This window comes from Chelonoidis abingdonii, chromosome 1 (assembly GCF_003597395.2).
Source record: "Chelonoidis abingdonii isolate Lonesome George chromosome 1, CheloAbing_2.0, whole genome shotgun sequence".
In the NCBI taxonomy this organism is placed as follows: Eukaryota; Metazoa; Chordata; order Testudines; family Testudinidae; genus Chelonoidis; species Chelonoidis abingdonii.
In genome coordinates, this window is record NC_133769.1 from 233692878 (window position 1) to 233709801 (window position 16924).

The 16924-nt window shown below is 40.9% G+C and overlaps 1 protein-coding gene across 1 annotated transcript in view; it reads right to left on the reverse strand.

Annotated features, from left to right (window-relative positions):
- Positions 1 to 16924, reverse strand: part of EGFL6 (EGF like domain multiple 6) — a 67710-nt gene that overhangs the window by 23955 nt on the left and 26831 nt on the right. The window contains exons 6-8 of the mRNA XM_032795914.2: positions 14291 to 14425; positions 12367 to 12489; positions 641 to 958 (exon numbers count right to left, since the gene is read on the reverse strand). Of these exons, the coding sequence (XP_032651805.1) occupies positions 641 to 958; positions 12367 to 12489; positions 14291 to 14425 (576 nt within the window). The remainder of the gene's footprint in view (positions 1 to 640; positions 959 to 12366; positions 12490 to 14290; positions 14426 to 16924) is intronic.

Below are 16924 nucleotides of genomic sequence, written 5' to 3' on the forward strand. Positions count from 1 at the left end.
CCCTCACCCCCTCCTGCACACCCACCCCCTGCCCCAGCCCGGAGCCTGCACCCAGCACCCAAACTCCTTCCCAAAGCCTGCACCCCTCCTGCACCCTAATCCCCAGCCCAGGACCTGCACCCCAGACCTCCCCCTTGAAACCCCGTCCAGAGCCTTAGGCAGGTGGAGGCGGAGTTTGAGCGGGTGGAGTTGGGGGGGCGGGTTCTGGGCACCACTAAAATTTCTACAAACTTGCCTCCCATGTCCACCGCTCCTAGCTTTTGTCTCTCTCACTGTACAGTCACCCTGATTTTAAGTTTATCTATTTCCCTTAGGCATTTTCAGAACACCCATCACTGAAGAAAATAGATGCCAATGTGCAACTGGTGTCACTAAAGCATATTATTAATGCCACTGATTTATGTCTCCACTAATGGATCTGTTTTTAAACACCTAATTGTCTGATACCCTATAAAGGAGATTCAAAATTTTTAATCTTTAGATTATGTACCTGTTTACTTTTCCTCCTTTGCCAGTAAACACATGTAAAAGTGTATGATATATAATATTTGACTGTAATCTTGTTAATACTTATATGCACTTTTACATAAAAATCAGTACAGATTTAGTCACATAAATAAGAAATGATAGTAACACTTACTAAAGACATCTCCTCTAAGGCTTTGTTCATGGCCAATCTGGTTCTCAAGACCCTCTTGTTCTTCCTCCTCTTCCTCCCCCACAGCATCTTCAGGATCTTTCTCTTCTTCATCATAGGTCCCTCCAATGTAAACACCATCTTCATAATCGAAGGGTGGCAAGTGAACCTTAGAAGCTGGTGTCATGGCTGGTTCTGGGATCACATTCTTGATCTCTTCATGTTTTTTCACACTGCTCTTGTGTGCAAGAAGTTTCTTGACTGTGTCCTTGATGGCTCCAGGGATTCTTGTGACTTCCTTCACCAAATTTTCAGGGATAACTAGAACCAATAATGAAATGTCAAATATACACTTGAAGTAACTGGACCACCCCAGAACCTTAATGCTTTTAAACCGATAACACATGATCCACTGCAATTTTCAAAGAAACTATATGGCCAAATTCACTGTTGTCATATGCAGGTGGTACATAGAGCTGAGCTTGTGTACGCTAAACAGTGAACTTGGCCCATAGTACATACAACCTTTCCCCACTGTTTGATTACATTTTAGTGAAAATGTTCCAGTCTTATCTGTTGCAATTTAAAAAGCAATACTCAGTAGTGATGGATGAATGTCAAAAAGTTCAATTCAAATGGACACCCAGAAGTTCAAGGAGCTTATCTAGATTATCATAACTTCCTGCTTTTGCAGGAGTTGCCTAGAAGTTTTACACAAATATTCTGTCTCCAGAGATTTCCAGTATTTCTGCTGCCAGCTGGCCACACAATACCACAAGAACATCCAGTTTTGTGGTATTTTGGAACTTCTGCCATTGTCCAGAATCCAAAAACTACAGAAGCTGCTGGAAATGAAAAACCATGAGAGACAGAGAGAGAAAATATTAACCAAGCTTTTTCAAACCTGAACAAAGAGGGAATGGGATTGAATTCGGGGTGGTTTTGCCCTTCCCTACTACATAGTAGAATATAATTAAGCCAAATATCATTTATTCCTAGACAGAAAAGTACAAAGAACATCGCTGGTAAAATTCCTAAGGGATGCTTTAAAATTTAAGCAGCAGCCCCATTTTTCATGCATCGTTTTCCTTGGCAATGTTTTGACTTCCAAACTTAAATTTATTTCTTAATTTTTGTTTTTACATTCCTCTCTCCTGTCTCCATAAACTGCAAACTATGTTGGAATTGCACAAGTGGTAGGGCGGGGAGGGGAGCTTCCTCAAAAGCCCTCTGCTGCATTTCCAGGGGAAGAAGCAGCCAGGATTGCTATCACATCGATGGTGGGTTGGAAGAGAAGAGCAAATATTATCATTTTGTGAGCGATGACACAGGAGCAGGGTTATGGTAGAGGGGGAGATTGGGGCAAGTTTTGTGTGTCTGGGCCCGGGGGAGTGAGGTGGGGAGTGGGCTGGTTATGTAGAGCTGAGATTTTGTTCAAAGCGCTTTTGTTTGGCTGTTTTTCTCCTCCTATACAGATACTGGGGATTACTTTTCTCTGCACCTTATACTAGTTCATACCCTTTATGCCAACCTTGGTGATGGGGGATTTGGCTTGGATGGATTAGCTCAGGGCCGGCTTTAGGTCGATTCCCCTGAATCAGGCCCCGCACCTAAGAGGGCCCCGCTACCCTGGCCAGAGCACCGGGTGAAGTGTGGCAAGCCCCATGGCCCTGCTACCCTGGCCGGACCCCAGCAATCCCGCGGCCCTGCTACCCCAGCCAGAGCCCAGCAACCCTGCTACCCGCTTCCCCAGCAGAGCACGGCAAGCCCTGTGGACCCGCTCCCCCGGCCGGAGCGCCAGCCTGAGCGCTGCAAGTCCCACAGCTCCGCTCCCCCGTCCAGAGCGTGGCAAGCCCCACCACCGCCTTCCCCCACCTGGAGAGCAGGTAGACAGCTCTAAGCACGTGGGCCTGCTCCCCCAGCCAGAGTGCGGCAATCTGAAGTGCTGCCGAAGACTCTGAGCACCGCCTGCTGAGTACAAGCCCCACAAATCGGGCCCCGCACTTGCTAAAGCCGGCCCTGGATTAGCTGACATCCCTCTGATGTAGGTGTTCACTGGGCAGAGGAGCTTTCACCTCTCCTTACTAAGGAAAACTTTTATACCTATTCTGAGATATAACATCTAGCAGGTGGGCCTCATCCTCTGTTATTGTTAATGAAAGTTTGGTTCTATCTAAAATACTTATATGCCCCCTCTTACTGTAGCATCTGAGAGTCTTGCAAGCTTTAATGTATTTAACCTCACAACACCTCTGTGAGGTGAGGCAGGTATTATTCCCATTTTACAGCTGGGGAACTGAGTCACAGAAAGACAATGGCTTTTCTAACATTACAGAGGAAGGCTAGTGGGACAGGGAATTGAACCGAGGACTCCCAAATCTTAGGTTAGAGCTCTAACCACCAGGCCACCCTTTCTAGTCGATAATAAAACACTGGCCCTCCATGATGTGACAAAGGATGAAATCCTGACTTCACACATATGGCAGAGATGTGGTGGGCTGACAACACAGGACCAGCTTTGGCTAACTGATACCAGATGGGCATATGGTAGAGCATGAACTCAAGGGAATAATTAAGGAGGATGCCATGGCTCAACTGTTTACATCTGACCAAAAGTGCAGGAAAGCCACTGCCCCAAAATTACACCTGATAGTGTAGTGTATCTGTAGTGATGTGATCTGCAAGTCCCAAGAAAGACATGGGAACAAATCTGGTGATACAGATCACTCACTGATACAGCAGAAGTTCCTGTACAAGCTGAGGAAGTTCCTACTTATGGCATCAGAAGCACTGAGGGAGACAGTGCCTAAGAAGTTTTAAAATCCACACAGATAATAAGTCTTTCAAATCAGCTCAGGACTTCATGGCTGCCATGACAATCCTAGGATTATCCAATGTCATTGTATGCTCCACCCACACTGCTGACCAGACTCTTAATCTGTTTGAGTTAGGAACATACATTGACATGCTTCTTCTGGTTTGAGTTCAGATCCCCTCTCTCCTGTTGGGGTGGGGGATCTGCTTTCATGGTCTGCCCCTAGAGGTTAATGAGACCTGAGCATTCTAGAGAGTTCTAGAGGAGAAGACTTTCTTGCTCAGAGAACACTCTCAGTAGGTTAGCAGAACTTTATTATAGTCTTTGAAGATGTTGTGGGTCATGGGGGATGAAGGGTGAAGTTTCTTTTAGGAATTTGAGGAGTAGGAAGAAGTGGATATTTTCCCCTTTGTGTCTGCTGCCTAGTGGTTGTATATCTGGGGAGGGGTATGCTGTTTTGAATTTATGATTTTTGAACTGCATTTTTAATTGATGGCAAGGATATCTAGAATCTGGGACAGGTTCTCTTTTCTGTGTGTTTCTTTAAATAGTAGCAACAGAAAAAAAATCAGCAATTACAAATAAAATAATTAGATGTGTAACATGGAGAGTAGAGGAAAAGGTAGAGAGATCACATCAGCTCCCCTTTAACACATAGCTATTAGTCTGAATTTGTCCCTTTTTCAAAAGCCCAAAAGTGGCTCCATTTCTTTTTCAATGAACTGTCCCGCATAGACAAAAGCAGTTTCTCTGGGAGGTACTTAGTGATGTATTCACGTTTTATGAGGCTGCAGCTGCAGGTATAAAGCAAACCAGTGCCAGTATAAATAAATCAAAATCTCAGATGTTATTTTTCTTTCCTTTGGATAATAGTTCCAAGCTCATTTCCCATACATCTGCATGTCATAACTTTCTTAATGTGCTGCTTAGCAAGCCATCCCCCTGGAGGATGGTGCTATAAAGAACATACTGTATAATTTAGCTGATATGGTTCGCTGAGTCTTTACTCAGAACACAGCAAGAAAAATTAACAGGAAAACCCCATTCCCAACAAATTTCCTCTCAACAATCAGTAACACAAAACTCCAGCCTGTTAATAAAGAGCCTATGGAGGTTTTCAAGTCAAGTCTGACTGCCTGGCAAACCTGAACATCTGCTTTCAGTTTTTGCTTTGAAGTCTTCCTATTGAAATGAAAAATTCTTATAGCTCAACCTAATAACCTTTATGGTGCCAGAAAACCAACTCTCCTTCTATTTAGAGAAGAAAATAAGGGCAAGGAAACCAACCTACATGTGTGATAAAAATATGGGGACAAAGGTGCGTGGTCCACACAACTTTTTGGTTTGTAATAATATTATGAAAAGCTGCATATTCTCATTTTAGAATCACGGGTGAATGGAGATTGGGCTGGGGGGCATCTTTTTGGAGACATCACTAATCCTTTTTCCAATCTGATTCCTGTCTTAAAGTAGCCTAAGGTGTTAAATTTATGTCTTCTGAAGTCTGGATGTCAGCAACAGCTGGAGGGGTCCTTCCCCATATTCATCTGGAAAATCTTATAGTCCCACAACATGTTCTGTAGAATCTACTGTCGTCAGAGTTTGCTAACTTCCACGTATGGACATCACAGGAAGGAACAGCCTGAGCCTCTATGAGAACATGGAATGCAGTGGAGAAAGCCAAAAGGCCAACTGCTTAAGACTAAGGCTGTGAGGCTGGAATTTTTGAGAGAAACCCTCAATATATAATCCTATATTTATTGAACACAAACTTTCATGCATTTATCAACAACTTTGATCCATTTCTCCCATGCCATTCTTTATAAACCTCATATCTGGCAGTATATAGATTAGTACCTGTCAGTCATTCTTTTACATTTTGTGTTTATAAATGCCCATATGAAAATGCATCAGCTTTCAAAGGTACTTTAATTCACAAAGAATTAAAACAAAAGAGCTGTGCAAGCAACAATGCCAGTGGAGACTAAGGGCTAAAAGTGAGTTTTTTCTGTAAACACGTTCTGTGCAAGATTAGGAAACAAAGGAATTGGTGGCTAATGCCCGAGTTAAGCAGGTGGAGTTGGAAAGAACATAGAACAATTGCTAGACTCCAGCTTTTTGTGTGCTGTGCTATACAAAGAGTGATATTGTTCCTAAGAGCAAAAACAAAAAGATGGATCTGTACATTCCTTTCTCTCACACGTGCCTCTGTAACCATGGCTGGGAATTGGTACATAAGAACCAACTGTTCCCAACAGAGAAGAGTGAGTGCTGTCAACTCCTATATGCTGTACATTGCTTCCTCTTTGACACCTAGCCTCACGTTAGGATGATCACTTGCCAGGTTTTCTAAGAGGTTAGTTTATAAAACAAGTTTATAACTTCTGTATATAAAAGTGAAAGAATATGCATGTGTGTGTGTATACACCTATATATCAATTTCCTAACCTTATGGAAAATTTCTATAGAACTTAGTAGGGATGCAACCAGAAGGATTCCAGAATAACAACTCTGGAAATCTATTATTGCATGTAGTAGAAAATGCTTCTGTTTCTACAGAATTTTGAAACTATCCTATACACTTCAAAAATTACATAGGTTGGTTTACAAATCCTACAGAAAGATTACCACTCTTCTTAGGAATTACTGCAAAATAGTCTGACAATGCACAAAAACTTGATATCATTTCCAAAACTCCCATTAAGACATTTCAAGAGTTGATCCAGGAGCAAGTTCATTTAATTTTTAAGATATATGCAATTTTAAGTGAAAAAAAGATGTTGACAAAACAGATGAAAAGATGGTAGAGGGATTTGGCCAAATAAACTAATCTGTATGAATGGGTCTTTTCAGTGTGTGTAGCACACAGAAAAAAAAATGTATAAATTACTGTACTGATAACTGGAGTCAGAGGCTAAGATACACAATACTTTTGCTACCAGGGAGGTGCTTTCTTGAAGGTGCTTGTAGGTAAAGGGGTACATATTGCACATGTGGTTGTGTCCAGGAACTAGGCAGTTTGGGGAAGAAGTTGCTAGAGAGTTTCATTTTATGACAAAATGCCAGCATTTTAAAGATCCCTTGACCTGCCTACTTAATGCTCCAGTAAAGAACCTTCATTTTAAAAAGAACTACAAATTATTTTTTTTATATTGTTAACAGCTAGACTGTTTTGGACATTAATAGAAAAATGTGACCCTTCCTCCTATGGAATTGTGATATAATAAAATATGGATTGTCCTGGTAATGGAAGAGCTTTCACACACAAGAGAAGTGCCAAAATGAGGATAGGTACTGAAGAATTTGGTCACCCTCTCTTGTGTATTCAGAAGAGGGCACCCAGCCAGCATGTCGGAATCTTTAGCCAAGTTCTTTCAATATTAACCTGATCCTGAATAAATAATATAGTATGTTAATTGTAACTTTGCCTGAATAAAAAAAGTTTCAAAATAAATAAATTCCCATTAAAAATCTCACCACTTTTAGTAGGAAAAGAGTGAGACTTAGGCCTGGTCTACACTGGGCAGGGGGAGGGGGGAGAATTGATCTAAAATATGCAACTTCAGCTACGAGAATAGCGTAGCTGAAGTTAATGTATCTTAGATTGACTTAGAATCACTTACTTCACGTCCTTGCGGCGCGGGATTGATGGCCGCCGCTCCCCTGTTGATTTTGCTTCTGCTTCTCACGTCGACAGGAGAGCGATCAGGGATCGATTTATCGCGTCTACACTACACACAATAAATTGATCCCCGATAGATCGATTGCTACCCGCTGATCCGGTGGGTAGTGTAGACCTATCCTTAGAGAAACTGCGGAATTTCCACAATGCTAGATTACGCTTGCCTAAAGCAAGCAGCAAGACTTTCAGTAGGCAATACCTGAGACAGCAAATGGATCACAGTTATTGAATAAAGGATGGTAGCAGTACTGGGCTACATTTTAAACAGAATTATAAGAGTCTCACAGCGACAGTGTCAAGGTATTATTCCCACTTTGAACTTTAGCGTCCAAAAAGTGGGGACCTGCATGTACCCTTCTAAGCTTAATTCCTAGCTTAGATTTGATAGCGCTGCCACCAACCAAAAATATAGTGTTTTGGTAAACTTCCTGTCCCCCAAAACCTTCCCTGGGGGACCCAAGACCCAAACTTCTTGGGTCTTAAAACAAGGGAAAATAAACCATTCCCCCTCCTTTCCCACTCCCAGACTTTTCCTGAGAGATCACTGTGATCCAAACTCCTTGAATCTTAAAACAGAGAGGAATTAACCTTCCCCCTCCTTCTTTCCCCCCACCACTCCCTGGTGAGTTCAGACCCAATCCCCTTGGGTCTTACACAAGAAAAAAATCCATCAGGTTCTTAAAAAGGAAAGCTTTTAATTAAAGAAAGAAAAAGTAAAAATTATCTCTGTAAAATCAAGATGGAAAATGTTTATAGGGTCTTCAGCTTATATATATACTAGACGGACTCCCTTCCCCCTAGCCTAAAGTTACAGCAAACAGAGGTAAAATATCCTTCCAGCAAAATACACATTTGCAAATAAAGAAAAACAAAAGACTAATCCGCCTTCTAGCTAGTACTTACTATTTTGAACATGAGAGACTGTTTCAGAAAGATTGGAGAAAGATCTGGTTGCACGTCTGTTCCCTCTTAGTCCCAAGAGATAACAAAGAACAAAAAAAAACAGCACAAACAAAGACTTCCCTCCACCAAGATTTGAAAGTATCTTGTCCCCCGATTGGTCCTTTGGTCAGGTGTCAGCCAGGTTCACTGAGCTTGTTAACCCTTTACAGGTAAAAGAGACATTAACCCTTAACTATCTGTTTATAACAGGGTTAGAACAGCTTTTTAAGTTTCTGGAAATCCTGTGAGGTCAGCCTACGCTTTGTTGAGGATTGGTGGGTTAGTAGGAAAACCGTGCCAGACTTAGGTTTTTCATGTTCTGAGATGAACAAAATCACCTTGAACAAGGTGATATGCTAGACAGAAGGGAGACAGGGACAGTTGTGTTCATGTGCTGCTATTTAGCAACCTAACAAAGAACAACAAGACAAGAATGCAGAGGTCTCCAGCTGGGTAATATAAATAAAGTACCATTGCATGAGACAATGTTGGATGAAACTTCTAGTTTCAAAGTTAGCACTGCCTTTTCCTTGCTTCTTTAATAACTTCATACAAAGAGTGAATTAAAAGAAGCAGTTCCTGTTTTCCTGGGAATCCATATTGCCTATGTAAAAACTTTTGGGATTCTATTATCAAATAAAAGGCTGAAACACACACATAATGTGTGTGATAGAAGAAATGTACTTAGTCAATACACAATCAGAAGTCAGGAGAAACAGAGGCCTGACAAAGGCTGTGGACTGGAATAAGATGAAGGCCAGATGTGAGAATGGTTAACACCCCTTTAGGTAAAGGTAAAAGGGTTACAATTTTTGTAGGTTCTCAGAGGCAGTTCAGAAACTCACTTCAACATGCCATTCAAATCTACAAACAGAGGCAAAAGTAAGCCTGAAATACCACAGATAGTATCATGGAATCATAGACTATCAGGGTTGGAAGAGACCTCATAAGGTCATGTAGTCCAACCCCCAGTTCAAAGCAGGGCCAACCCCATCTAAATCATCCCAATTAGGGCTTTGTCATGCAGTATTTGTCAGGTATACATGCAGTATTCTGTATGACATTCTTGGGAATAGCCATTTTCCATTCTATATATAGATTGAAAAACACCAACCCATATCTGGATTTTACATTTATTAACCTCTGCAATTATTCAGTGATGTTAAGAGATTTATCCACACGATTCTCATTACAAGCAATGAGAGCTACCTGGCTAACCACTCACATAACACTTTGATTTATCATGCATTAGTAAAATCTAATGCCATTGCAATGGAAAATCATTCATAGTATCCTGTAGAAAACTGTTATCCAGACCTAGTGATTCCTCTCCCAAATACGGTATAGTTTTAGGACTAATGCAAGATACCAAGTTCTCTAAGCTACCAGGGTGAAATCCTGACTCTTATGAAGCCAATGGAAAACTCCCATTGACTTCAATAAGTCCAGGATTTCAGTCTCATTGCCTTTTGAATTGGGATCACTTAGCTGCTCAGTATAAGTCTGTATGTCTATTTTGCTTTCAGCTGCTACACACGTCTCTTTTAGCACCAATGCTGTCCAGGTTTGCCCTCCCACTGAGTACGTTTTAGATTATTTTCTCTACCTAGACTTGCATATATTTTCCCAATTAAACTCTCATTTTATTCCTTTCTGTCCATATTTCTAATTTCTCTATTTATCTGTATTATTTCTCTGTTCTCTCTGGAGTTCATACCTCCTAATTCACCATCATTTGCAAATTTTAATAACGTGCTACTTTTTTTCCTCTTCTGGATAATTAAACTTCAGTAAGTTAGGACAGAATACTAGAAATGGTATTGTAGTGAATAGTCCTAGAGTAGCAGAGAGACGGAGTAGATGGTCTAACAGGATTTTTCAGTCTCTAACACTGATGATTCTATAGGACTAGCCCTTGTAGAATGTGCAATAACCACCACATACGCTCAAAAATTCTTCCTTTGTTTTCATTCAAGTAACTTGTAAAATGTAGCAGGGTGATGCATATTCATCTTTGTAATATTTTTGTGTAAGTAAAAATAACTCATGCATAGATTTGGTCAGAAAATAGGGTTCCCCTGATGAAAGATTTAAGCTTTTCCTAGAAAAATTGAAAACCTTTGAAAATTTCTGTATTAATCAAAATGAAACATTTTGACATTTCTGCATGTGTTTTTGTTTTGTTTTGTTTTATTTGTGGACCCAAATAGAAACATTTTGTTTCAGTTTGGTTGACATTAGACTGTATTGTAACGCAAACTAAGTCTCCCATGATGCTCCACAGTGTCCCCTCTTGCTGAACCACTGAGGTGCATCAAGAGTGATGCAGTCTGGCTGGGGAGCCCGGCTGTAGGGGAGAATATGGGCATGAGGCACCTGAACAACTCCTCCCATGAGAGACTGAACTTCCAAATCTAAATTTTCAGATTTTGGTCAAAGAATTTCTGGGTTTTTTTTTTTAAATGAAAAGTCAGTATTTTCCACAGAACGTAGATACTTCTCATGAAAAATTTAATTGAGTCAAAAATCCAATTTTCCATGAAAATATAATTTCAATGGAAAATTTTCAACTAGCCATATTTATGCAAAAGTATCAATTTCACTTTTGTCTTGTATTTAAAGTACTCTAAAGGTGCCCAGTGCTACCACGATACATACTAGGGACCATTAAAAGTGTACGGAAAACTCCCCTCTAGGGTTGCCACATCTTGCGTTTCACAGGATTGTCCCAGCTTTGAGCAAGCTAGGTTGTCAATGTATTTGCACTACATTTTGATGTTACACTTTGAAGATGTTGCATCATCATAATTTGTCCCAAAGGACAAACTTGTAAAACTGTCAAAGTAGAATTCAGTATATTTTGCTACAAGTTCTGGCAGTATACTTTTTTCTCTCTCACACACACTCACCCTTTTGGCATGTCAGAGTCATGCTCTTCAACCGAACTATGTACAAAATCTGACCAAAATTAGATATTTTTGCTTGATCCTGGGTAAATCAGTTTGTTGTGCTCCAAATTTCTGAATCTTTAGCTGCCATGCAAGTCAGATTTACCTGATGGAAAGGTATGTCAAACAGTGATGACAAAGCAGGGATAATATTAATGCTGTAATCTTAACACCCTTTCGATATTGACTACATTCTTGTCACTGGCAACTTTGAAGGTGTAGCTAGTATATAGTGTTCACTGAACTTGAAAACTGTTCTCCATGGCCATATACCTTTGCACTAGCATTAAAGACAATGGGCCAAATTCAGCCCTGAAATAGTAGTGTGCTTATTGACTTCACTCATGTTGGGTCTGAATTGAGCCTTACAGATTCAGTACTGATGCAAAAAAAGGCTTCTGCATAAATTGTACAGCATCTAGAACACGATGGGTGCTAGTCAGCTTTTTAAGGCATCATTGAAGGTTTGAGATACCACAGTAACCAGACTAAGAACCTATATAGAATATACCATCACAGCACATTTTGGCAGTGCTAGTGTAATATAAATAAATAATAGAATTACATAGAATCATAGAAATGCAGGGCTAGAGGGGACTTTGAGAGGTCCAGCTGAGGGAGGTCCATACCCAATTACCTAAAGTTTAAAAGGATTAATGGAGCAGGACCCATGGAAAGGGCTACTGTGATATACAAAGTAGATAAGAGATTATCAGAATATTTTCACAACGTTCTTCCTCTGATGAATGGCAACATTTTCAGATTTCCCCTGAGGAAGATTTATTGAATTAAGTTGTAGGAGAAATCTTCCCCAGAAAAAAAAATGGTGCACTTAAATAGGTTGCTCTTGTCTTTATGTTTAATTTTTTCTTTTTTGGAGGGTCATTTTCATTTAGGAGTTGGCATACACATATCTGTGGACAGAGAAGACATAAGACAAAACTACAAACAAAAACATTTTAGCATGAAAAGCAAGCCCTGTTCCCTCCACACCCATTTTACCTGAGCTTATTTGGAACTCTTCTAGAAAGGTCTGAATCATTCAAGAGGCCAAGCCTTTGAGGAAAAACTGCAGCAGATTTCTTTAGAGAGAGAGAAGATAGATAAGACCACATTCTGCTCACCATTACACCAGTGAGATTCCACCGGTTTAACAGAACATAATTTGGCCAAAAGAATACTTTTATTATATATGCAATAAGAGATTACTCTTGTAATATGTGTGTGACTTCAGCGGAAGTTTTGTCTGGCTAGGGAATAAAGGACTGGGTTCTAATAATCATTCCGTAGTTACCTGAGAAGAGTAAAAGCAACGCACCTCCAGGGATCAGCAGTTACTTACCAGAACATTCAAATCCACTACCTCTGTAGCCCTGTTTACATTTGCACTTGAAGGATCCCTGAGTATTGAGGCACCCTGCATGGACGTTACACTTGTGTGTACTTGCAGCACATTCATTTATATCTAGAAAAAGGATACTTCAGTGAAAATATCATTCAGTCATCTGTTTTCAGACAATTTAAGCACCAGCATCAGAACAAGAATGTCCTGAACCCACCACTAACAGAACAATCTGCTCTGGGTATGGACTCTTGCTTCTTTCTCAAGACCACAACTTTTGGCCTCAATTTCTAAGCATGACTTTTAATAATTTTAGGGCCTGCTCCTGTTCCTAGTGAACTCAATGGAAATTTTGCTTATAATGTCAATGAGAGCAGGATTGGGCCCTGAGACTGTAAATGTTGCTCTCCTAACAAAATACAAAGGGCCCATGAGAATAACCGCGACTGTGATGAAATGCAGTCATTTTGGCCCTAGTTCTGCCCTCCTTGCATGGAATAGCACCTCACTCCAAGAACAATCCATTGCAAGTCAGGGTGGCAGAACTGTGCCTGTAGATTGTAAGATCCCTGGGGCAGGGGGTTCGAGAAGTGCCAGGCACGTACAGGATGCTGTTGGAAAAATAATTGATATATTCAGTAAACCATTATGTTAAATTGACATCAGAACATTTTAAACAGTGGCAGTAACTGATCTAATTGTTTTGTTCCATTTGATTTTGCTACTGAATGGCACAAGAGCTTTTCTGGTTTCTCCCACATGAGGGAGCTAAGTTCTTACAAAGTTAAAGTTTTGCACCCATTCATATGTTACCCACCCATGAGTCACACCCGGCAGGTCAAAGGTACAGATGCAAAGCATGGCTCAGCATGGACAAACATGTAACAGAGAACTCTGCATCAAACGGCTGATGTATTTGTCAATAAGATTCAGACCTGCAAGCTTTAGGGCAGGTCTCACCATTTTGTCTATGCACATACATACATAAGGAGATGAGGGGAAAGGATATCATTTTTAGTTTTAAGGCTCCTGGGATTTGAGTGCAACAGGAAACCAAGACTCCACTCCAAAATCTGCCTTAAAAAAAAAAACTCAAAAAAACAAGAGGACATTAGTTCTCTTTTGTATGTGCTCAGTGTAATTCCAATTCTCTCAGGCCCTTACGACTGTATCATCAGAGCAACATTTTTCAATGCCTGCCACATCAACTACAAATTTGGTCTTCTTATGCAATATGTGAGGCCTCTAGTTAATGGACTGCAACAGGGGACTAGGGAGGTTTGACATTTGTTTTTGCATCTGTGTATGTTAAGAAGACTTAAGAGTATTTTCATCTGTATTTGTCTCTGCGTCTGAAAGATCAGAGATGTAACACAGTTCTTCAAAGTAATTAAAACCTGCTTTTTCCAGCCAGTTATTTTTTCTTATTTGAGTGGGACAAACAAAATCTCTTTCCATTGTGTTACAACTTAATGAAAGGATAGGAACACCTCACTATGCTGATCAGAGCCAAAAAAAACTTAATTTACCCCTTTTGGTTTTAATCCAAACAAATGACCTTTCATTTAGCAGCCTTAAATCAAAACTGAGCGTTCCCTTGTTGCAGACTTGATTACAAATAATTGTACATCTTGTGTGAAATTTCCTAGAGTGGTCTTGGCAAGAGAAGGCAATATAAATTGCAGTTGCCTTTGTAAATTTTCATTGATATCATTATATACAGTTTTTCAGTCACCAGGCTGCAGAGATTAGTCAGTGTCCCAAGGAGGATTCTAAATGATATTGTACATCTGGTTCTGAGCTGCACTCTCAAGCAGAAGCCAATATTCATGCTTAATGCAAAATCCACTGATCACCATGCAATAACATGAAAGATAGATTGAGGAAAGGGAAGAGACAAACCAACCTAGTGCCTAAATCTTACCTACACAGTCATAATGGCCTCTAACATATTTCAGTTCATAACCAATCTGACACTTGCAATAGTAGCTTCCAAATGTGTTGATACATCTGCGGTTATAAGAGCAAATAGCTTTGCCAGTGGAGCACTCGTCAATATCTAGGGCAAGGAAAATAGAAATTGTTAAGATTAAGCAGAAGCAAATGCAGTGCTAGTTGTCACTTGCAAGGTGTGCTTTGGTCATGGCTGTCACTGGAACCACACATTTCAAAATGTCCATGTTATAAAACATGTCCTGTGACTTTTGTATTTGGGGATTGTTTTGCATATGATTAGGTGATATGATGGTAACAGTAAAGCCAAGTTCACTCAAAACCTTGAGCGCTGCCAACTTAAAAATTAGGCTGGGAGACAGCAGGAACCATTAAAGGTAATGGTTTGTCATATGGTCATGGAATATGTGTGGGGGAGGGGAGTACTTCACAGATTGTGATTTCTCTTGGGGGGGGCAGTTGGGAGGAAACAGCAGAGGACTGTTAAGATAAGGCTTTTTGCAGAGGTGGGAAAGCATCAGTAAAGAAAAAACAGCAGTTTTCTTTCCTGATTTCCTGCACTGCTGCTTGCAGGGGTAAATCCTTTGGCTCTGGCAGAAAAGCATGAAATTATGGGTAGAACTCAGGCTGGAAGTCGTGAGTCCCAGGAGGTAGCAGAGAGCTGTCAGGGGCATGAGACCACCCTGCCCTTCCTGATAAATGGGAAAGGGGTCCTGGTATGGAAAATGCCTGAGAACCACTGTTTGAAAGGTTCTTCAATGATCTGGAGCGGCTATACATTAAATTGGTTTTAATTTTTCTTATTCCAAAATGAAGTAACATTTTCAATAAAATAATGCAACTGGTGACATATGGCATTTAAAAATTGATGGTATTTGCCTTCCCTCTCCCTCCAGCAACCCCTCATGACCAAACTGTGACATTAGATAGAATTTGCCATGACAAACTACTATCCTTAACTACAGTAACTCCTCGCTTAACATTGTAGTTATGTTCCTGAAAAATGCAACTTTAAGTGACACGATGTTAAGTGAATCAAATTTCCCTATAAGAATTAATGTAAATGGAGAGGTTAGATTCTAGGGAAAAATTTTTCACTAGACAAAAGACATTTTTTACACACACACACTATAAGTTTTAAACAAACAATTTAATACTGTACACAGCAATGATGATTGTGAAGCTTGGTTGAGGTGGTGGAGTCAGAGGGTGGGATATTTCCCAGGAAATGTCTTACTGCTAAATGCTGAACTAGCACTTGGCCGATCCCTCAAGTGTTAACATATTATTGTTAATGTAGCCTCACCCTCTACAAAGCAGCACAAATGGAGGGAAGAGACACAGCATGGTAGAGAGAGAGAGAGAGAGAGAGACATTACCCCTATAAGTACGCTGACCCCACTCTAAGTACATTACCTTTTAAAGTAGGTCAGCAAGTTGAGCTAGCAGCTTCTGCCAGCAAGCTCCCTCCATCCTGAACTCTGTTGTTTCCCCTCTCCCGCTCTATGGAGATGGGATACAGGAGCAGGGGGAAGGGGACACCCTGACATTACCCCTCCCTTCCCTCCTCCCCCCGCACAGCAAGCAGAGGCTCTGGGGAGCAGCTCCAAGGCAGAGGGCAGGAGCAGCACATGGCAGTGGGGGGAAGGACACCTGAACTGCTGGCAATTGATAGCCTGCTGGGTGGCTGCCACACAGGGAACTTAGGGGAGCTGATAGGGGGCGTTGCTAGCCCACCCTGTTTCCAAGCTAGTTCCAACAGGTTGCTCTTTCTGCAAGCAGTGGACAAAGCAGGAGGCTGCCAAACAACATTATAAGGGAGCATTGTGCAACTTTAAACAAGCATGTTCTCTAAGTGATCAGCAATGTAACAATGAAACAAGGCTAGTCAGGACAACGTTAAGTGAGGCATTACTGTATTATTATTATATAGCATTGTGAAGTGGTATATTAAATGTATCTGACACCACAGTCCAATATCCAAACCTGATGGTGTAGGCCAGGAATCGTCAACCTTTAGCACGTGGCCATCAGGGAAATACGCTGATGGGCCGGGACGGTTTGTTTACCTGCAGCATCCACAGGTTCGGCCGATCGCAGCTGCCACTGACTGCTGTTTGCTGTTCCCTTGGCCTGCGCCGCTTCCTATGGCCCCCATTGGCCTGGAACGGCGAACCTTACATTAAACTAAACATTTCCTGTTGGGCTGCTTCTCTATTGTAAGTACTTACATGATCCCTACTACTTTGGTATCGGAGTCCTACACAATATTTAATGTATTTATCCTCACAATACTCCTGTGAGGTTGGAAGTACTTTTATCCCCATTTCACAGATGGGAAACTGAGCCAGAGAGCAACCAAACGACTTGTCCAAGGTCACACAGGAGGTTTGTGACAGAGAAAGGAATTGAATACAGATCTCTCAAGTCCCAGGCTAGTACCCTAACCACTGGACCATCCTTCCTTTTCCTCATGTTTACGCCATTTCTATTGGAGTATTAGCATTTATCTAAACTCTTGTTTAGTGTTTTAAGGTGTATGCTGAATGTACTGAGGTACTTCATAAACTAAACAAACGTATGAAACAATCATAATGGATGTATG